This window comes from Mauremys mutica, chromosome 1 (assembly GCF_020497125.1).
Source record: "Mauremys mutica isolate MM-2020 ecotype Southern chromosome 1, ASM2049712v1, whole genome shotgun sequence".
Classification (NCBI taxonomy): Eukaryota; Metazoa; Chordata; order Testudines; family Geoemydidae; genus Mauremys; species Mauremys mutica.
This window is the reverse complement of record NC_059072.1, coordinates 348,335,572-348,358,861: the sequence shown is the minus strand read 5'-3', so window position 1 is coordinate 348,358,861 and position 23,290 is coordinate 348,335,572. Positions and strand designations below refer to the sequence as shown.

Below are 23,290 nucleotides of genomic sequence, written 5' to 3'. Positions count from 1 at the left end.
TGGGGATGTGGGATTCAGTATCTGTCTCGTGGAGAGGAGGATAAAGAGACCGACCTCTCCCTGCTGCTCTGTGCTCCTTGCTTTGCTGCCGCTGAGCTGAGTGAGTCCCTCCAGGCCAAGTGGGGAGAGAGCAGCCTCCGTCTCATCTCACCCAGCCGCCGTCAGCCGACGCACCTGGAATCGCAGCACTTGGGACTAAGCCGGGTGTGCTGGCGAAGGCTGCTGCTTCTGCTATAAATACACTTGAACTTGACTTCAAGAATTGCTGCCCCAGAAGTAGGAATCTGGAGAGTGCAGGGAACAGAAGCTGTTTCCTCTGGGAGCAGCTTTTAATTACCATGCCCAGGGAGCTGAGCTGGGTGGGACATTAATGAGATCCCTTTTATTCCACCTGTGCTGCAGTCACCGTTTGTGCCTTCGTCTCCTCTCACGGTCTCCCCGGCGCTCGGCTCTCCAGCTGCTGCCGCTCACCGTCTCCATGCAGAGAGGTCTCCACGTCAGGACGGCTGTCTTGATTTAAAACTCTCCCATCTCCCTCCTGGGCCTTGTCTCTGTTTTCATCACTCCCCCAGTATTGACTTCTGCAGCTCCTGGCATCTGGGTTGTGTTCATGGCTCTGCCACAGACTCCCTATAACAATATTTCCCACACAGTGGGTCCTGACCCACGATTGGGTTGCAGGAAGGTGGCCATACCCAGAGCTGGATTAACCCATCACGGGGCAGTGGCCTAGGCAAACGTACAGTTCTTGTTGTGTACACAGGGGAGGCTGTGGGGTGGAAGGTGGGGTTTGGACAGCGATGGCTTCTGTCCCATGGGGCTGAGCCCCACTCTCCTCTTCAGACACTGTTGCCTGGTGCTCAGGGTCGCAGCATCACACAGGTTTGGCCCAGCCAGAAGTTGGCATCTGGTCGCAATATCACTCACTCAAATTTGGCCCTGCCTCCCTCCTGTCAGTTTGGAGGGTTGGCCAGGCCAAACCTGAGTGGCTCTGCGATCCCATCGTGCACCAGGTTGCAGAGAGACCAGGCCTGGCTCTGTAAGACAGGAGCTGTCGCTGCAGGGTGAGTGCAGGGCGGGGTCGCTCTCCAAGCCTTCAGTCCTCCTCCCCCAATTCTCCTCCACACCGGGATTAGCTGGGATTAGGCTTGCAGTGCTGGGACAGCGGGTACATGTCGTGTCTGTTTAGAATGTAAACTCTTCAGGGCAGGGATTGTCTCTCAGCCTCAACTGTGGTCTTCCATCATCCCAAAACTAGAATTATCCTTAATCTTCCTGGCCTGCGGCTCCAGAACATCCCTCTACCTCTGCTGTTCTTAGACCCTGTACAGTCTGAAGCTGTATTCCATGGTACTCTCCCCATCCGTGCACCAACCGGGCCTCACCCTACCTGGCTTATAACAGCAGATCAGAGAGTTTCCTGAGTCATGCAGAGGTGTCTCTACCAATCTTAATAAGACCCGAGGCCACCATGTTTAATGCCTAAAAGCATTTCTGTGCTTTTCCCTCCATAGGTCTTTTCCAAGTTGCTGTACCCTATTGTGAGGGAGGGAGCGCTGTCCGTTCTGCTGTACATGCTGCTGAGTTTCCAGCACTCGCATGAAGCATTCCACTTGGTAAGGCTAAATCCCGACTTAAACAAGTGTGTCATACGGAGCATATCATACCTCAGTTCAGTACGATGAATGTAATAGCTAAGGTAGCTGAAAAAGAGCCTGGATGCAAAGACGCTAGAGAATCATCTTCCATGGCCAGAGGTTCTCAAGGTTATTTTCATGGCCTGCCACAAATCTGAACCCAGCCCTTCCTCAGCTGCTCCTCAGAACCTTTTGCATCCATCTCTACAGCAGATTGATGGTGGCACTAGGGGAACCAGAGCTGGTGTATACGGGGTGCTCTGAGCCTAAGGAGTTGTTTGGAAGGGACCAAGCAAACATGCTACAGCAGGAGACCAGGGATGAAGACTGGGAAGCCGGTTCCTACCTTCTCCCTGACAACTCCTCCCTTCTTTTGCTTAGCAAACATAGGAAGCCAGACAGGTTTGCCTCCTATCTGTTTATATTGGCATGTATGTCTTTGATGAGGTCTGAGGAATGTTCATTCAGGAGCTTAGGAAAATATTGATCGCAAAAAGGTGTTTGTTTCCCTCCCCAACAAAATTTCCCATTTTTCTCAATGAATGAAATCCCCACAGATTAGCAAAAGAAGATTCATGCTTGAAATGAAAGAAGCATGCAACTGTTTTACAAGTCAGAGGCAGTGTTAGAGATAATTTCATTCAAAAATAGTCATTCAGGACAGATGAGGTGAAATCACAGGGAACAAATTAGTGAGAAATGTTGCATGAATTTCCATGGGAATTTTTAAACCAGGATGTAGCACATTTGGGAAGAATATATTAGTTCCATACTGCTACGGACCCAGCAGGGGGCACTTGTGTACAGGTCTTTTGGGTTTGGAGTTTGTAAACTAAGAGCTGCTTTTTTGCTTTAATTTCCTCTATAAAGAGTGGATTTAAAACAAAATAATCAGTTTGGCTATTTGGACATCTCTTCCCACCCATCTGGCTATAACAACTGTAGTGTAGTTTATAGAGATTGCAATAAAATGGTACAAATCAGATTACTCAACATACGCTCAATTAGCAATAGATGTAGCTCATAGTTTAAGGTTAAGATCCTTAGTGCTCCATTCCAACAGGCAACATTCCATTCCTTAGTAAGTGTGTGTATGGACAGACAGCACAGACTAAGAGAGGGGGTGAAATTCACCCTTGTGCAAAAGCCTAACACAGGGCCTAGGTAACACACTTAAGGCCCGATTAAGCCCTCAAAATAAGGTTTAAGATCCTGATCCTGCACCACTGAAGACCGGGGGCTTTGCTGTTAACTTCAATAGATTCAAGGTGGGATTTAAGTGGTGCACAGGCCTTGTGTGCCGGCCCTCTGGAAGGGGTGAATTTCACACAGATACCTTAATCCAGTGTGCGGTGTGTGGTGTAGATGCATAACTAGTCTGAGACTTATGTCAATGACTTAACTTTTGCTATTTTTAGCTTCTTCCCCACATTCCCAAACTGGTGGCCTCTCTGAACAAGGAAGACTCCAACTCCGCAACAAGCTGCCTGGAACAGCTGGCCGAGCTGATCCACTCTATGTTCTTCCGGTTTTCAGGATTTCCAGATCTCTATGAGCCGGTCATGGAAGCAATCAAAGTAAGTCATGCAGTTCTAGTCGAGTCCTCTGAACCGCATGTAAACTAGCTTTAGTTTGCTGTTCAGTACAGAGCAACTTTCTCATCATTAGAGATGGGCCTGAAACGTTTCTGAGCTCTCCTCACTCTGGGGGAAAGGGGATGCTTCAGATTCTGAATCTGGTTCTTATTTGGGCAGCATGGCCCTGTCTTGGGGGGAGGGACCATCTCTTAATATGTGTCTGTGCAGTGCCTAGCACTGTGGGGTCCTGATCACAAGTGTTGCTTCCAGCCACCTCTCTAATCCAAATAAAATAGAGTAAGTTATACGATGCTTAAGCAAGTCATAGTGGGGAGTCAATACTGCCCCCTATGAGTTTCCAGTGACCTGAATTTCCCACGGAAGCTTTGCCAAGAAGTTCTACTGGTACCTGTTAGCGATTCTTTATTACATCACAGGAAGTAAAATGGATTTTGACAAAAATCTCTGGTTGTTTCTAAGGCTCTTCCGATTCCAAATGAAGACCGAATTAAACATTTACTGGGACAAAATGCTTGGACCTCCCAGAAGAATGAGCTGGCCTGTTTCTACCCACGTCTAGCTTCCAAATCTGACACGGGGAAGATTGGGTTAATTAACCTGGGGAACACCTGTTACATGAACAGCATCATTCAGGCTCTTTTCATGGCCTCCGAGTAGGTTTCCTTTCCCTCTCCTCTATCAACAGTGCTGTGAGTTTGTCTGCTACAGAAATTGGGTTTCCCCAATGGCTAATTTTCTCTGTCTGTGTTTTTGATTTGCTTTTAAAGCTTTAGGCACTCAGTGCTGAATTTAACCGAAAGCAATTCTCAGCCCTTGATGACAAAGCTCCAGTGGCTCTTTGCATTTCTGGAGCACAGTCAGGTAATTATTGCACATTCTTGTTTGTACCGTTGGCGATAGAATGGCTCATCTGGGTGCTACACCCTGCCTGGTTCAATTGCTGATAAGAGGCCTATGTGTCTTGGTGCAGTTTATAAAGTGCCCAGTTCTGTTTCTTATGTACTCCTGGAGGAATTCGGTGCCACTGCACAATGCAGAATTAATGTTCTGTGCAGAATTTCATGTTTCCCCTGCAGACCTGGGACTGCAGAATTGCTGGCTGCCAGTAGGGGCTGCTGTACTCTGCAGAGCCTGGCTCTTCAGCTTGCAGTGAGCGACGTGCCCAGCCTGGTGGGGATGGAGACTCTGCATGTTCTGGCTGCCTGGCTTGATCCTCATCTGCCCAGGGATAGGAGAAAGCATGGGAGACGTGGCTCTGGTAAAGGGTGAGGAAGGGCAGGGCCGCACTGCGCTGTTTCCCCAGGCAGAATATTAAAGAAGTTGTGGGGAGTAAAGGCTCTGGGAGGAAGGGGGTGCAAGTGTCTCGGCCAGAGGTGCCCTATGGCTGGACTCTGGGGGGAGGGAGGTGCAGGTGTTTGGGCTCTGAGGAGGCGCCATGCAGCCCTTTCCAGTACCCTGCAACTGGAACTGGGTTGTCATAGGTGTTTCTTTAACACTCTACTCCTGGGAGAATCTTTTTTTCTTGGGGTCTCTGTTGTTGACATACTTGTTGACCAGTATTTTGAAATAAATTACCCAAATAATTGAAACTGGAGTGATTATATTGTGTTATTTTGACAAATAAAATATGCAGAATTTTGCAGAATTTTAAAATATTGTGCACAGAATTTTTAATATTTTGGCGCAGAATTTACCCAGGAGTTCAGATTTGGAAAAATATAAGTGGTGGTCTCTCCCAAGCTCTCTCACTCATGAGAATGGGCAATCTTCAGATTATAATCTCCCCTGGTTTGGTTGGTGTAATAGTTAATATTAACATTCAAATATTCATTTGATTCAGTGAGTTTTAGAAATGAATGAGTTCACAGCTTTTGGAGCTCTTGTTTCAGGCTGCCTGCCAACTCAGGCAGACATCACAGTAGTGGTGATACATGGCTCATAGTTTGAAGGTTATCTTCACAACCAAAAAAGCTCAAGGCCAAGATTTTCAAAAGCGACTGATGAGTGATTTTGAGTGCTTCCATTTTGGATGGCCAATTTGAAGCCTCTTAGCCCTAGTCTATACTGGGGGGGGGGGGGAATCGATCTAAGTTATGCAACTTCAACTATGTGAATAACGTAGCTGAAGTCGACGTACTTAGATCGACTTACCATGGTGTCTTCACCGCGGTGAGTCGACTGCTGCCGCTCCCCTGTTGACTCTGCCTGTGCCTTTCACGGCACTGGAGTACAGGAGTTGATGGGAGACAGCTCGGGGGTCAATTTATTGTGTCTAGTCTAGACGTGATAAATTGATCCCCGCTGGATCGATTGCTGCCTGCCGATCCGGCAGGTAGTGTAGACATATCCTTAGAGAGGCCACTGAAAGGTGATCGGTACTAATTCCCAAGCCATGGTCAGTAGAGAGCTGGCTCTTCCTCATTTCCACATGCATTGAAAAAAGATGAGACTCCATCAGTACTTTTCTGCTGTTGCTTTTCCATGCTAGCAAGTGCTGTGGTTACTCAGCGGCTAGTGGGAGAGGAGGTGGTCTTCACAGGTATGAATAGAAGGGCATGTGCTCCACACAATTGCATGGGAAGGTTGGTGTCCACAAACCAATGGATACAAAGATGTGGTCATGCTTTGAAAACACTTGAGAACGTCCAGCACTGGGGATAACCCCGGATGTACTGTAAATGCTGGGTAAGAGCTAATGTTGTCACACTTTGCCTAAGAGCTTGCTGCTTCATACTGTCTTCCTTCTCATTCAATCAGCTGCATTCCTACTGGCTAAAATACGGGGTTATTCTTATTATCCATCTGACCTGGGGCTGGGGGAGGGTAGGGGGGAAGGGGGCATAACATGTAGCAGTGCTTATATGGTCAATCACACTGTCTCCCTAACAGCTTCTAGCTATTGTCTCTTCTCATGTTGATCTTCTTTCAGCTCTTAAAATCTCTTCTCATGCGGAGCTGTGTCCCATCCATATTCATTAGATAGCCCCTTCCTCAAGGCATGAGTTACATTGTTCAGTAATATAGTACCTGCCTACAGTGATCAGAATAACGGGTGGAAGTTTGTTTTATTTTTATAAAAGGATTTGGATCAAGTTTAATGAAGGATCAAATGAACTGGTGAATGAATTGAGTGGAAGTCTCTGTACTAGTATATAAACATGGAAAGAGGAGATGAATAAAAGGGGACACGAAGAAAATATATAAAATAATGAGTGAGCTAGAGAAGGTAGATCAGTTGAATTGATGCTCCCAAGAGCAAGGAGACATTCAAGGAAATTCAGAGGTAGCCAGTTCAAAACTGATAAAAGAAAATATTTTTCCACATAATGCACAGTTAGTCTGTGGAACTCATTACCACAAGGTACCATAAGGACAAGAGCGTAGAAGGATTCAGCAAGGGGTTTGTTTAGGCATATCTATGGACAACAGGAATATACAAAGTTGCCCTTGTACATCATAGTATAAACAATTAGATTTTGGGGATTAGAAGTAAACTTCCCTCGGGCCAGGTTATCCTGTAATCTCCTCCAGCAGGGTTTCTTCCTCTGAAGCAGTGGGTACTGGCCACTGTGGAAGATGAGATACAGGACTAGATGGACCCACTGGCCTGATCTATTACAACAATTCCTATGCGCCTAAGAATGAAGAGGAGGCTGAGTTGAAATGTGAAGAATTTCCACTTCCACATGAGCCCTTAGAGAGACAGAATAACATTATCCATGATGAAATGTGGCCAGAACTCTGCGGTTAGAATGCTCCTGCTCATGGAAAGTGCACCATGAGATTTTAAGGCATGTATGTGGCTGACACCTTCATTTCAAGTCACCTTTCCCTTGAGGATCTCAAAGCAATTTACAAATGTAGGCCCATTTCAATGACCCTGTTTCACAGATGGGAAAATTGAGGCACGGAGAGGTTAAGCGACTTGCCTGATGTCACACAGCAAGACAGTGGCAGAGGTGGGACTAGAAAACACGTTTTCTGAGGCCTATTCCCTTACTCTAAGCCCTGAATGCTCCCTAATTGCAATGCACCAATGAAGCTTGCCCTGGTTCCTGAGTAGAAAGGCTATTTGTCTGGTTTAAAGCGGGACCGTCCTAGTTTTGTAAAGTTCTGTCCCTGTCTGGTAGTGATTAAAACCAGACGTGGCTTTGTCCGGTGAAAATCTGTCTCTGCTGGAGGACGCTAGTGGGGGTGGTGCCATTCACTCAGCGCAGCTGCCCTTCCCTCTCCTTGGCTGCTGGAGGCTGCACACCAGGCAGCCAGCCAGTACTTTGACAGGGCTAGCAGCTGGTTAGACTCTGCAGGCAGGGGGCCAAACTGGCCTCTGTGCTGTCCTCTGTCAGGCATTGGGAAGCCAGCAAAAAGGTGGCTACAGTAGTCCACATTTTGAGATTCTGAGGAGGGACCAGTGTTTGTGCAGGGTGCACAGGTTGAAAAAGGTCAGATTTTAGAAACAGCAGAGAGGAAAACACAGCTGGATGTGGGGGCACGGGAGAGGGAAGAATCAAAGAGGACTCACGAGTTAATGGTCTGAGTGGCTGACAGGGAAGATGGTGATATTTCAACAGGGAAGGGAAATGCACAAAAGAGTTCCATTTTTTTTGATCGTGTTAAATTTAAGATGAAGGGACGACAGCGAGGGGGGATGTCAGAGAGAGATCGAGAGGGCAAGGCTGAAGTACAGGGCTGAAACTGATTGGATTAGAACATAAGAACGGCCATACTGGGTCAGACCAAAGGTTCATTCAGCCCAGTATCCTGTCTACCGACAGTGGCCAATGCCAGGTGCCCCAGAGGGAGTGAACCTAACAGGTAATGATCAAGTGATCTCTCTCCTGCCATCCATCTCCATCCTCTGACAAACAGAGGCTAGGGACACCATTCCTTACCCATCCTGGCTAATAGCCATTAATGGACTTAACTTCCATGAATTTATCGAGTTCTCTTTTAAACCCTATTATAGTCCTAGCCTTCACAACCTCCTCAGGCAAGGAGTTCCACAGGGTTACTGTGCGCTGTGTGAAGAAGAACTTCCTTTTATTTGTTTTAAACCTGCTGCCCATTAATTTCATTTGGTGGCCCCTAGTTCTTATATTATGGGAACAAGTAAATAACTTTTCCTTATTCACTTTCTCCACACCACTTGTGATTTTATGCACCTCTATCATATCCCCCCTTAGTCTCCTCTTTTCCAAGCTGAAAAGTCCTAGCCTCTTTAATCCCTCCTCATATGGGACCCGTTCCAAAACCCTAATCATTTTAGTTGCCCTTTTTTGAGACGAGGAGACCACATCTGTACGCAGTATTCAAGATGTGGGTGTACCATGGATTTATATAAGAGCAATAAGATATCTGTCTTATTTTCTATCCCTTTTTGAATGATTCCTAGCATCCTGTTTGCTTTTTTGACTGCCGCCACACACTGCGTGGACGTTTTCAGAGAACTATCCACGATGACTCCAAGATCTCTTTACTGATTAGTTGTAGCTAAACTAGCTAAATTAGAAAGTTAACTTTGTGCATCAAGGCCAAGGACTGGAGCCTGGTGGCTGAGGGGGAGGTTGATAGACTGTTAGAACGGAGGGCCTGATATTAAAAGTAACCTCAGAGTCTAGCAGGAACTCATGTCTGTTCCTGGGTGGTACACCAGTAACCTCAGGCTCTAGCAGGACCGCGTATCTGTTCCCTGGTGGTGCACCAGTAACCTCAGGTCTAGCAGGAACTCATGTCTGTCTGTCTGTCCCTGGTGGTACACCAGTAAACTGTGTGAACAAAACTGTGACAGACAGTGTGCTTAAAAGGCTCTTAAACCCAGACTCCAGAGCCTGCCACACTTGACTCTCCCAAGTAGAATATGTGTCTCCAGCATGGTCACGTTGCTGCCTTGTGTTTATCGAATACGTTGGTGATGCTCATGCGCCAAACAGAGGAGAAACGTATATGGCAAGGGTCGGCAACCTTTCAGAAGTGGTGTGCTGAGTCTTCATTTATTCACTCTCATTTAAGGTTTTGCGTGCCAGTAATACATTTTAATGTTTTTAAAAGGTCTCGTTCTACAAGTCTATAATATATAACTAAACTATTGTTGTATGTAAAGTAAATAAGGTTTTTAAAATGTTTAAGAAGCTTCATTTAAAATTAAATTAAAATGCAGCAGAGCCCACCAGACCAGTGGCCAGGACCTGGGCAGTGTGAGTGCCACTGAAAATCAGCTCACGTTCCGCCTTTGGCACACGTGCCGTAGGTTGCCTACCCCTTGTACATGGTTTATAGCCAACTTCTGGTCTGGATAAGCAGCCAACAACGAAACAGTCTCTCTCTAACGGTGCCCTGGGGGCTCATCTGAAAATGGTGGGAGAAAACCCTTTCTAGCAGAACTGCTGCACCTGCTATCAGCACTTGTGTGGCACCACTGCCTCTGCACCTAGACGGAGCAGTGCTGGAAGCAGCACATGGCTGTATCTCAGAATAACCTGCTTACCTTAAATGCATATTACTGAGGCCATTCAAAAGCAGCTGGAATGTCTGGCTCATGTTAGGATCACCTCAATGGGCCCCACATGTAGCTATTTGTTGCAGAAAAGGGTAGCAAGTAGCAACATAACCAAAGGACTGGGGGATTCTAGGTTTGCTAACATCTGCTCCTTCACTTAGAGCAGAGGGTCAGATTCAGGTCTGGGGTAAGCAGGTGTGAACTTCATTGAAGCCAGTATTTTGCATACAAGAGTCAAAAAGAAACTTCTTTACTGTACCTTGCTGGGCCTTTTGGTATCGGGCTCGTTAGATTCTTATATTGTGCCTGTCCCATCACCGTAGTAGGGGAACATGTCAGTCTATCTGAACCATGGGAAATCTCTGAATCTTTTAAAAAATCCTGGTCCCTGCTGGAAAATTAATAATCTCCATGATCAGGGTGACAACACCACTGCTCATACAGATAGCATGTTCCCTCAAACACTGATTCACAATCAGTTCTCTGCTGTAGTTGATAAAAGCAACATCGTCTCGGAGTTTGTTTATAGTCACTGCACTGAAACGCAAGACGTCTTTTAATCCTGAATGGCGGAAAGAATATGAGTTCATTGCTGAAAGCAGGAACGGAGAGCATCGCACATCTTGCAGCCTGTGTAGGAGTGAGGTAGCTGTCAGCAATCATGGAAAAGGAGATTTGAATCAACACATTTCTGTTTGTACTTTTCAGAAGAACTCGTGCAGGGCAGCTACTTCAGCTGATATGCAGAACTTCTTCCAAGCAAGCGTGTCGCCTCATGCCGATAATGTGACTGCTGCTGAACTTTGCAAAGTGGTCCATGCTGTTATGCATCACCATTCTTAATGAAGCATCAACGGTAGCGTAAAAGTTAATAAAACTATTTACCATGACTCGTCTGTGGCTAAAGATTTGACTTGCTGAAAAAGCAAGGCAAAAAGCATTGAGCAAGAATATTTTAGCCCCATATTCAGTTCAGAAGCATTTAGAAAATATTAAGAGTAATGATCTATATTTCTATTTGACCACTGATTCTTTAAATAAGGGAGCAGCAAAGTGTTTTTCTTTAGTCTTAAGGTATTTCAGTTTTGAAAAAGAGATTCAACCCTTTCTGGATTTAACAGTGATAGGAAACTGCGCAAGCCTTTACCACAGAAACATTTGGAAAACTCAAGGCTTTTGACCTCAGTTTGCAGAAGCTGTCAACCTATGCAGCAGATAATACAAGTGTAAATTACGGGAAGCATAACAACATTTACCCGAAACTAAGGCTGTCAATTAATCGCAGTTAACTCAAGCGATTAACTCAAAACAAATTAACTTGATTAAAAAAATTAATTGTGATTAATTGCAGTTTTAATCGCACTGTTCAACAACAACAGAATACCAATTTAAATTTATTATAAATATTTTTGGATGTCTTTCTACATTTTCAAATATATTGATTTCAGTTACAACACAGAATACAAAATGTAGAGTGCTCACTTGATCCTATTATTTTGTATTACAAATATTTACACTGAAAAAAGATAAACTAAAGAAATAGTATATGTCAGTTCACCTCAGACAAGTACTGTAGTGCAATCTCTTTATCATGAAAGTGCAACTTACAAATGTAGAATTATTATTTTTTTTACATAACTGCACGGAAAAACAAAACAATGTAAAACTTTAGAGCCTACAAGTCCACTCACTCCTACTTCTTGTGCAGCCAATCGCTCAGACAAACAAGTTTTTGTTTACATTTGCAGGAGATAATGCTGCCTGCTTCTTATTTACAATGTCACCTGAAAGTGAGAACAGGCGTTCATATGGCACTGTTGTAGTCAGCGTTCCAAGGTATTTACATGCCAGATAGGCTGAACATTCATATGCCCTTTCATGCTTTACCTTGTAGATTGCAAGTCTTATTTTTTTTACAGTGCAAATATTTGTAATAAAAATACTAATATAAATAGTATAAAGTATAAAATATTTGTAATAAAACATAATATATTTGTAATAAAAAATAATATATAGTGTGTATATATATAATATACATATGTATATAAGTGTGTGTATATATATATACAAATAATATACACCTCTATCCCGATATAATGCTGTCCTCGGGAACCAAAAAATCTTACCGTGTTATAGGTGAAACCGCGTTATATCGAACTTGCTTTGATCCACCAGAGTGCACAGCCCTGCCCTCCCGGAGCACTGCTTTACCACGTTATATCCAAATTCGTGTTATATTGGGTCGTGTTATATCGGTGTAGAGGTGTATTTGTAATAAAAATTATATATATGTATATATAATATACATATGTATATAATATATGTAGCTATATATTATATACAAATAATATATTTGTAATAAAAATAATATATATGTATATATAATATACATATGTATATAATATATGTAGGTATATATAATATACAAATAATATATTTGTAATAAAAATAATAATATCAAGTGAGCACTCTACATTTTGTATTCTGTGTTGTAACTGAAATCAATATATTTGAAAGTGTAATCAATTTAAATTGGTCTTCTATTATTGTTTAACAGTGGGATTAAAACTGCGATTAATTGTGATTTAATTTTTTAAATCATTTGACAACCCTTCCAGAAACTGAAAATGCCAACAGGGACACTTTTAGCAGCCAGTTGCTTAGCACACATTCTTCATAGCACAACAGAGTACGCTGCAGAAAAACGTTGTTGAACATTTAATTCTAAAGGTTTATTCCCACTTCAGTGTTTCTGCTACTGGAACAGAACAATGAAAGGCGATTTGTGACCATGAGGTGGAAGAGTGCAATCTATTGAGACATGTTCCCAGGTGGCAGTCTCTCTTTTGCTAGCAGTCAACAGATGACTGAAGTGCTAAAACCCACTACCTAGTGATTTCTAGTGTGTAGGGGGGGAGGAGTGTCCCAAAGTAATCTGGAAATGCTTTGGTAACCAGGGGGCTACCAGTGAGGTGGCTGAACTGTATTTTCTCTTTGTGAGCCATGCTGTGAAGCTATTCATGGACTGTATTGAGAGTCTAGAAGCCCAGTGCTTTAGTGTTCTTTCAGAGTGGTGGATGAGCTCACGAAGGGACTGAATATGACACTGGAGGAAAAGATTAGGGACAAGTTCTTTGGATACATGTGAATTCTGGGCTCCAGGGACTTACTCAAGATATTCCTGGAAGGCGTAAAAAGGGCTTCATGACCTTTATGAAAGATCAAAGAAGTATCTGCACGACGGGTTTGACTTCACTTTGCCATCGCAGCAAAAAGGCCGAGTTAGCGCTTGAAAAACCCATCAGCTTTGAAGAATTTTTCTGAAGCTGTTTGCGCTTGTAGTGTGAAAGAATGAAGAATTTGGCATGATAGAAAGCCTAATCTCCTCTCTTCCATGAAAGGATTGCCTGCCTTGTGAAGAGAGGTACCCGAAAAATTTCACCAAAGCACAGGGCAACTTCAAGAACTTGAAGAAAATCAGCTGTTACATCTCTTCAGTACCTGATAGCAATGCTCACACAGAGGCGGTTTTCTTTCTGATGATCACAGCTTGGTAGGGTGACCAGACAGCAAGTGTGAAGAACAGGGGGTGGAGGGTAACAGGAGCCTATATAAGAAAAAGACCCAAAAATCGGGACTGTCCCTATAAAATCGGGACATCTGGTCACCCTATAGGTTGGAGAAATGAAAGGATGCAGAGGTCATGAAAGCGGAGCACCATATATGTGTCAGTTCAACAGAAGAATGCAAGAATATGTACACTGAACAAGAACAAAGAACTTCTGAAGGCTTGGGATGGGCACCGATAAAGGGCTATGGTATTCTGTGAATTAGGCACACCACACAGTCTGCTTCTCACCAGCAAGCCTAACATGTCTTTACATTGTCACATTGTTCCCTACACACAAACGAACACCGTCTTTTATTGAGAAAGTTCTGAGTTACGTTGTAATTTTTCATGCCGTTGTGTGTAATCATACACAGAGTTGAATGCAGGGTTTGCAGGCTGTTGCATTGTCGAGCTTGCCAAAAAAAATCAGAATTAGTCTTTTACGATAATAAGCAGGAATGTGGCAATGTTTTGGTACAGGTTTTATTTGCTAACATTTCCACACGTGGAGCCACACCGGCGGGAGTGGGGATGCCCTATATTCTGGGGATGCATCGGCGGCCACCCTACTCCCAGAGTTTGCAGTGTACCGGCATTCTAGAGGTTATAAAGAAATCTTTTTATTGTCCTGCTAATGTTACACTCCAGGGACAGTTTTAAAACTGGAGTTTTTGTTAAACTTAGTATCACCCCCCACGAAACAAACTCAGTTTGCACAAGCCCCGCTCAGTCCTTTCAGAGCACACACCACTGGGCTGCAACCAGAACTGTCCCCTTTGGCCCCCGCAGCAGACCTTCAATCCTTAAAGAGACAAGGCACAGGTACCTCTATCCCTGACATTCGCTGACGAGTGCTACACTGCCTCCCGACAGGTTTCACTGACTGACTGTCTGCAAGGGCCTGACCCAACTCTCATTGATGAGAATGGAATGGAAAGTGATACCCAATGGGAGTGGGATCTGGCCTTACATGCTTCTCTTCCTCTTGTTTTGTTGCCGCCAGCGACCTGCTATCTCACCTGAAGGCTTCCTCTCGGCCTCCTGGCCTCCTTGGTTTAGCCCTGGAGCTCAGCAGGACTGTTCCGAATACCTGAAGTACCTGCTGGATCGGTAAGTGGCAGCCTTTGTACACATTTAGAGTGTCAACTCTTTGGGGCAGGAGGCAGGTCTCTTTGTTCTGCGTTTGTACAAGGCAGGGCCTCCTAAACACAACACGATCAATTATAACAGAGATGCAAACAGCTGTTTGTCTGGGGCATTGTGGTCATCCCCTGCCAATGTGGGATTGTTCCCTAGAGAGAAAGTTGGAAGGTTTTGATGAATGATTTTGGACAACTACTATCAGTGATCATTTCCAAGGCTTTCTAAACATTGTATTGACTCACAGGTGAGTAATGTACTGGTGCTGGGGGTCTGATTGAGTGAGGTTACCCTAGAATGGCTGGGCTACCAAGGGGATAAGGAAGCTAGAAATGTCAGCTAGGGCCCAAGGGGATTCATTAGTTCACAGGCTGGAGCACTGTGTGTTTGGAGCTGAAGGACAAGGGTTCTGGTCGCAGCTTCAATTATAAAGCCCTCCTTTAGGCTCTCCTGTGTATAAACTTTGGCTTGCAAAAATCAGTTTGGCCTGAAAACTGCCACATTCACCCTGAAGGCAAAAGGGATTTTTCTCGGCCAAGTGTGTGGGAAAATCTGACTTTTTGAATGAAAAACATTTGAAAAAAAAACAACCCTTGTTTGAAATTTTGACTTTTGTCTAAAATTTTTCTCTCTCTCTCTGTAGCTCAAAAGCCATAGATCCCCTTCAAATCCCTCCCAGCTGCAGGTGGGCACACAAAGGAGCTCTGGCAGAAACGGGGTGTGTGGCACACAAAAAGTGTATACACCCCAAATCCCATCCCCTCACCGCCATTCAGGCAGAAGAACCACAGCAGGCAGGATCCTCTATGCCCACATGGGATGGAGCTGCCAACCTGTACAGTGTGGGGAACCACCGGCTGTGCTGAGCCATAACGAGACGAAACTCCATAGAGTGATAGTCTTTGGCCGAAAGTGTTGAGAAGTTGAAAGTACATCAACCTCCTAGGGGGTTGGGTGTGAAAAAAATAAGTAGTGAGAGGCTGTCTATGGATGAGGGACCGCACGTTGGAGGTTACTGGTCTGTTCTGTTATTTCTAATGCAGGTTTTTTTTCCTCTGCCAAAGGCTACATGAAGAAGAGAAAACTGGGAAAAGAATTTACCAAAAGCTTAAAGAGTCCAACTTGATGCCTCAGGCTGAGGAGCGCCACTACTTAAACAAGACATTAATTGAGAAAATGTTCGGGGGTAAGATGATGACAAAAATCCGCTGTCTGAAGTGTCTAAATGTCTCCTCCCGAGAAGAAGCTTTCACAGACCTGTCCTTGGCTTTCCCACCGTCCAACAGACACGTGCGTCGGCAGAGCCACGCAGCAGTTTTACCAGTGGAAGAAATCGGCCCACAGATTATTGAGCCACCCATAAAACCACAGAGTCAGGTAACGGAATCTCCCAGGAGGCAAAGGAAGCACCCCGTGTCTGGAGAACCTCCCATCCAGCTCTTGCCAATAGAAACAGTAGGGTTTCAGGAAGCAGAGGGACAAGAGACTCCTTTCATCTTGAGATCCGACAGAGATCATGTCAGCTCGGAGGCAGTGAAAGATCCACTGTTGTCTTTTGGAGAGCAGACTGGTGGCTCCGAGGACTCCAGATCTGTCCCGGACTTGATCAACTATTTCTTATCACCAGAAGTGCTGACATCCGAGAATAAATATCACTGTGAGAAGTGCGCTTCCCTGCAAGATGCGGAGAAAGTGGCCGAGCTGACGGAGGGGCCACACTACCTTGTCCTCACCCTGCTGAGGTTCTCCTTTGACCTGAGGACCATGAAGAGGAAGAAGATCCTGGATAACGTCTCAATTCCATTGGTGCTGAAGCTGCCGGTCCTGGTTGCCTCGGAGGACTCCGGTGAAGTACGCCAGAACAGGAATGACAGGGCTGCCTCATGCAATGGATTTGTGTCCATGGTGTATGATCTCTGTAGCGTGGTGGTCCATTCTGGAGTCTCCTCAGAAAGTGGTCATTACTATTGTTATGCCAGAGACTGTACCAGTACTGATGCCAGCAGCCAGCCAAGGGACGGGGCACAGAAAAGCACGTCAGACAAGCAGTTGGACTTTGAAATCCAGTGGTACCTCTTCAATGACACCAGAGTGTCCTTTTCCTCCTTCGAATCGGTCAGCAACGTGACCTCTTTCTTCCCCAAAGACACGGCCTACGTGCTGTTCTACAGGCAGCGGCCATGCAAGCAGAGCTGGGCTGTGCGCGAGGCCGTTTCAGATGCCGTCCGGCTGCACGGGGAACTTTCTCCCAATAAAGACTTGATGGAAGCCATTTCCAAAGATAACATCCTGTATTTGCAGGTAACTCCATTTACCGTCAGCACCATGTTTTAGGGGAATGATTCTGCTTCCATCGAAATCAGTGTCAGCTTTTCTCTTGGCTTCAGTGGGAGGAGGCCTGTAGGTTACACACGTGGCTCCCAAAAGCTGAATCTCATCTCCCTTTTAAATCCAAATGTAAAGAGTTTCATTATTATTTGTTTAAGAGTAGCTGCAACTGAGATCAGGGCCCCATTGCGCCAGGCAGTGCACAAACACAGAGTGAGACATTCCCTGCTCTGAAGAGCTTACAGTCTACATAGACAGGTCAAAGGGTGGGAGGGGGGATATAGGCCCAGAGCGGGAAGCGACTTGCCCAAGGTCACACAGCAGGTTGGTGGCAGAGATAGGATTAGAACCCAGATCTCCAAAATCCTAACCTAGGGTCCTAGCTTATGTGTTGCTTTCAACTGCTCTTGGTACAGTAAGCACCTGAGACTGCTGTGAAGGATGCTATATACATGTCTGCTGACAGGCATTTTCATTCACTACCATCAAATCTGAGTGCATTGCCAACAGCGGCGAAATAATCCCATTAACACACCAGTCACGTAAGGATTATTCTCATTTAAAGAGAGGGAAACTGAGGCACGGAGAGGAGAAGTGACTTGCCCAAGGTCACACACAAGAAGTCCGTGGCAGAGAACACCCATTTCCTGCCTCCTAGTCTTATTCCTTAAGTACATTCCACCAAATGCTGTTGTGTGTGTCATGTTTTTTATACCAGCCAGAATGTAGGCATAAGGACTCGTTGGCTTAGTGTGGCTTCAGCCCTATGGCTATTTGGGGAGAATCATCCCAACCAGCTACATGTACATTTCTCCCTCTCATGCCCGCCTTGCTGTGAGCATGGTCTGTGCATTTGCAGCCAGACTTCAGCTGGTTTCTGGGACTAACACTGCACTGCCTAGAGTGCTGCTGAGCTGGCCTGAATTGTACTGAAGGTTTTGGCATGGCTTCATTTAGGTGTTTGAGTGACTTTAGTCCTCAGACAAGGTGCTGCACTGCCAGCCCTTGAGCCAGAAGGCCTCCCTCGTACACGCAATGGCTACAGCAGAAGTAGCGGCAGCATAAAGCTTCCTCCCATCCCGCCATAATAATAATGCCTCCGGGCCAATCCCTCCAGACCAAAGCTAAGGATGGGAGGGCAGCTCAGTCCCCAGACTCACTCGGGTGGAATCCTCCTATGAAAGGTTGAGTGGTAGGCAGGGATGCATGCTGGACCTCTCCGCACTATGGTGGGGTCAGTCACCCTCCTTCCAAGGGGCTCTCTGCTGTGACTGCCTGTACAAAGGCGGTGTGATGGTGGTTTGGGGGCAGGGTGACCAGATGAGATGAAGAAAATATCCGGACACATTGGGGTGGGGTCTGCCGGCGGAGAAAAAAAAAAGGCGAGTGCTGCCGGCAGAGTGAAATATCAGGACGGACCCGATTTTATCAGGACGTCTGGTCACCCTATTTGGGGGGTGGGGCGGGGTGAGTCCTAGTCTATAGATCATGAGACTTTACTGCCAGGGCAAAAGAAGGGGGTCGCCTGTCAGAGGTGGGTATGACCCACCTAGGACTGGGTGAGGTTTGATCCCCTATGTCTATTTGTCATTCATGCCCACTCCTGTGTAATGGCAGGTCTGTACAGAGCATGACCTTTCCCCCAGGATCAGCAACAGCTTTTCGTCATTGCTTTGTAGTGTAACGTAAAGAGAGAAATTTAGCCCTATCGAGGGAACTGTGGCGACTTTACTGAGGATATGTAACAGGAGAGTGGGCTTATGCTGCTAGGGCCAGTTCCGCAGCTGGTGTCAGATCAGTTAGTTTGATTGAAATCAGCTGCGCCATCTTACAGCAGCTGCGGGTCTGACCCTCATGATCTCCAAGAAGTCTGGAAAGCAGGAAGAAGATGTGTGAACTCAGAACAGAAACAGGAGAATCTTCCTTAACAGTTTGAGTTTAAACTTTCATAAGCAGCAGGGGTATCCCATCAGAAGTAACAGGACCTGTTCCAAACAGAAGAACCCAATGTGAAGGGAATTCCTCCCTTTACTCACTTAGACAGTTGGCATTGGCTAGCAATTGTCCCTCTTGTTACTTGTTCTCTGTCTGCTATTGTGGTATGAAATAGTCATTTACGCTCCTCTGTCTGGGTTCTTGCCCCTCTCGCTGCTGTCTGTGCTTCACGCACCGAGATAGCTGAGCTGTGATCTCTAGAACAGTCAGAAGAAAGGACATACCTTTCTTATGTATCTCGGAGGTGCAGACTCACCCACAGAAGGTCTTGGCTGGGGCCTGTCCCCAAGGACTTCACACCTTTTACAAGCTTCTAAAGCAGAGTCAGGTTTCTAGGGCCCGCGCCTGCCAGGCACCGAGCCTCCTCAGCTCCTGCTGACTTTAAACAAGTGTTTGAGGACCTTGGTGCCTTGCACGATCAGGGAGGGTGTTTGGTTGTTTCCCTTCAGCCTACTGTGAATTCAGTAATGGGCATTGATGGTGGTTGGGACCACCTTGCCACCTCAATCAGAGCTTCTACTAGAAATACCAGCTGTTGCTTCCCCCGTCACGCGGAACCTAGGAGTCCCACGTCCATGTTTCATGCCTTATCCACTAGACCAGACATTTTTTGGTTTAGGCCAGCAGCTCAGTCTCAGGAGCCAGCCTCTCTCCCTCGAGAGAATCTGGGAGCAGCTTTCTCACATGCATTCACATGATGTGCCTGAATCACTAGACTTCAGATAAACAGGCTTGGCTTGTTTTTGTTTTTTTTTTCCCTTTCTCCCAGGAGCAAGAGAAGGAAGCAAGGAACAGAGCTGCCTACATTTCAACCTTGCCCAAATCCCCTCTATGGTGGAGAGATTTTGACAGGGACAAGGATGACGAGGGCTCCTCTGGGGGCTGTGGTCCAGCTGCTGGAGGCGGAGGCTCGGGCTCGTTTCATGGACTAGTCTTCTAAAGGCGCCATTGAACACTGACTATAACCAACAAGCAAGAAGCCCCACTTCAACTTCATTTCTAACCAAGCCGTGGGGCCCACAGAGGCCAGAGTGTCCTCTCACCTCCTTTGAAGTCAGTGTTACCATGGAGAGGAGTTTGGCCCTGAATCCTGTCTAAGTAGAAGGACTCGCTGCTGATTCAGGGAACACATTGCTGCTGGAGTTAAATCACTAGCACATGGAGATTCCCGTTGCTTTCTATGCACTGAATGCCTTAAAATAATATTACTAGCTGCTGAGCTCTGCGGTGACGAGCTACTGACCGATACCTAAGAGAAGTGCCACTTTCTTAACCGTAGCATCATCTTGCCTGCTGGGTACACCGTCGATCAAGACTGGGGCAGGGAGAGGTGCAGGGAAGCAGGACTCTTTTGGAAGTGACCAAGTGCAGCGCCAGTGACCCAAATGCAGAGCCCAAAACTTCCACACAGAAATGGGATTTACGGCCAACGTCTTCCAGAAGAGCCTAGTGATTTTCAGACGCCTCAGGTTTTGGGTGGCCAACTTGCCATACCCCTTAAAGGAGCCTGATTTTCAGAAGGTGCTGAGTACCTGCCCTCAGAAAATCAGGCCCCCTTTAAGGCATCCCACATTGGGCACCCAAAACCTGAGACACCTTAAAATTGCTAGTCACTTCTGTAAATCTTGCCTTGTTGAGATCACTGGGTGCAGTAGCCACAGCTCCATCTTAATCCTAGAAGCCAGGCTCCTTGATTCAAGATGGAGCATGGGATGCCAGTATAATACACTGGCATAGTGTCTGTGATCACAACTCTCACCAGTGGCTGGTCCCCAACAACTCTTATAGTCTGCTGCTTACTCACTTCCTGCAGGGCTGACTCCTCTGGTGTGAGTGGGATGGAGTTGTGCTGTTTATGCCAGAGGGGCCGGGTTCAATTCCTGACTGGGGTGTGTGTGAATATTGTGTATCCATAGAACAAAAAAAACCCCCAAATCCTGAATTAAATTCAAATGACAAAAACAGGAAGTCTGTTAGAGAGGCTAAATGCAGCAGATCAATTGTGGAATGAGTTATTTGTTCAGTTCTAATTAGTACTATCCGACCCGTTTGAGGTTTGCCCAGCACTAGCACAATTTCCTCTCACTTCTAATCATTCTAGCCCCTGTTAGGTTTTTTCTGAAGGATCAGCAGATGCACAGTCCCACTCCCGGGCTCTTATTCAGGCAAAACTCCCATTAAAATTAGGACATCACACCTTTCTGTCGTGAAGTGTGCGCATCTTTGTTCCACCATGAGGGAATTGCACTACACGAGAAGAGGGCCTCTCTGGCAAAGTCTCTCCTCTCTTTCACCTTGTGTAGCAGTGGCAGGACCGCTCCATGCTCTGCAGTTGCAAGGGAGCTCTGGGAACTGCAGGATGCCTCTGAAGTCCCTCCCCATATTTTATATATATATATGCTAATTCCCAGGAAGAGAAAGCTGTAGTAAGATCAGCTCCTCTTCACTTCCAGCTGGGAGCAACTGTAGCAAGACTTAGCTGGCTCCTCTTTACGCAGACTGGAAGAGCAAGAACCCAGAATTCCTCCTTAGTCTTTCCTCAGTGGCCTAGCGGGAACTTCTTTGTTCATCTTGAAGAGAGGAAGAGTGGAGATGGTAACTCTCACTGAAGGCAGCATTCAGTGAGTGTTTGACCTCAGTGAAAGGAACTTATGGTTGAGTAAAACTAGGGTCACAATTTTCATTGTGGGCTTGATTTTGAGAGCTGCTGAGTATGCACAACTCCAGCTGAAATCAATGGGAGCTGCAGGCGCTCAGTACTTCTGAAAAATAATCAGGTTTTAAGATGGGCACCTAAGCAAACCGAGACACCCAAAACCAGTTGCCACTTTTGAAAATATTTGAAAAGCAGTGAAATGGCTGATAAATGGAAGGAAAATCTCAAGCTTCTTAGAAACCATTCAGGACTTTCGCACCATTTAACTATATCAGAGTTCATGGTATTGGGGGGTAATAGCAGGAAATAATGTGAAGATAATCAGGCTTGACTCGTGAAACTCTTAGATTTGGGGTGAAGTTTTCAAAAATGGCGCCTGCAATCACTGGGAGTTAGCTGACTTGCTCAGGCAGGTTTGAATTTCCCAGTAGGGATTAGATCCACAAAGGCCTGGTCTACACTGGGGGGGGGTGTCGAACTAAGGTACGCAACTTCAGCTACGCGAATAGCGTAGCTGAACTCGAAGTACCCTAGTTCGAACTACTCACCCGTCCAGACGCCGCGGGATCGAAGTCCGTGGCTCCAAGGTCGACTCCGCCACCGCCGTTTGCAGTGGTGGAGTTCCGGAGTCAACCGGAGCGCGCGGGGAGTTCAAACTATCGCGTCTAGATTAGACGCGATAGTTCGAACTCCGAGAAGTCGAACTCACCACGTCGACCCGCGCGGTAAATGTAGACCTACCCAAAGGGACTTAAACTCAGCATTGCAACACCTAACCTTTAGATACCTTTAAAGGGGGTACCACTCGCCACAGGTCCACCTCCTTGGAGGTAGCAAAGAATCCTGTGGCACCTTATAGACTAACAGACGTTTTGCAGCATGAGCTTTCGTGGGTGAATACGACGAAGTGGGTATTCACCCACGAAAGCTCATGCTGCAAAACGTCTGTTAGTCTATAAGGTGCCACAGGATTCTTTGCTGCTTTTACAGAACCAGACTAACACGGCTACCTCTCTGCTCCTTGGAGGTAGGTCTGGAAATTAGTGCTCTCCCCTTCTGGTTCCTCCTGCTGTTGGTTACTCATGCTGTAGCTCATCTCTCTCTTCATATCTCAAGGTGCTCTCTCTTTTTGTGACTCAGCCAGGTCACTATATGGTTCCTCCCCTTCCTGGGTAAGAAAGTCTCACTGGACAAGCTGCCTGGATGCTGTCTCAGATGGTCTCTGTTCCACATCTCCGGGTCCTGTGCCACTTTGCCAGTTCTCCCTCTATGCTTCATTCGAGCCCAGGGGCCCTATGACCAGCAGCCAAGGTCTGCACTGTCCCATTCCTTGCTGCTGTTTCCCTGGGCTTCTTCCTACCCAGGCTTTCTTAGGCTGGTTCTCCTCCAGGTGCAGCATCTAAGGATAACTGGCCCTTCCTGGCCCATGTTAACCCATTCAAGCCTTGAGTGGGATACACACCCCATCACAGAACCCTGCCATCTAGTGGAATCTGTGGCCCTTTCTTAGGAGCCTAGACGCCCTATACAATGCACAGGGAGAGTTAGGCACCTAGGACTGGAATCCACAAAGCCAGCCACCAGCCCTCTTGTGGAGTGAGGCTGCTAATGTGGGAGGCCTGTGTTCCAAAACCCTGCACACAGTGGAACAGCTTCAACAGAAGAGACTGAGGGAGATTTTCCCCAGACTACCCCACCACCTCTGGGCTCCAGCGCTGTTTTGTATAGGGCCCAGTCAGGTGGCTTCTGAGCATGTCCACCCGATCACATCCCAAAGGCGAGCTAGGCAGGGGCATGCCGAGTTTGATAACCCTGTTGGAGCTTAGATGT

The 23,290-nt window shown here is 46.3% G+C and overlaps 1 protein-coding gene across 4 annotated transcripts in view; it reads left to right on the top strand.

Annotated features, from left to right (window-relative positions):
* The window catches only part of USP35 (ubiquitin specific peptidase 35), an 84,488-nt gene extending 62,579 nt beyond the window's left edge, over positions 1-21,909 (top strand). For 2 of the 4 annotated variants that reach the window (XM_045020968.1, XM_045020975.1), the window contains exons 5-12: positions 1,515-1,616; positions 3,056-3,214; positions 3,695-3,888; positions 4,003-4,096; positions 14,345-14,451; positions 15,125-15,199; positions 15,546-16,782; positions 19,574-21,909. In XM_045020968.1, the coding sequence (XP_044876903.1) occupies positions 1,515-1,616; positions 3,056-3,214; positions 3,695-3,888; positions 4,003-4,096; positions 14,345-14,451; positions 15,125-15,199; positions 15,546-16,782; positions 19,574-19,744 (2,139 nt within the window). In that variant the 3' untranslated portion in view covers positions 19,745-21,909. The remainder of the gene's footprint in view (positions 1-1,514; positions 1,617-3,055; positions 3,215-3,694; positions 3,889-4,002; positions 4,097-14,344; positions 14,452-15,124; positions 15,200-15,545; positions 16,783-19,573) is intronic. The other 2 variants (XM_045020952.1, XM_045020959.1) reach the window with 2 other exon arrangements.
* Positions 21,910-23,290: the final 1,381 nt, after the last annotated feature.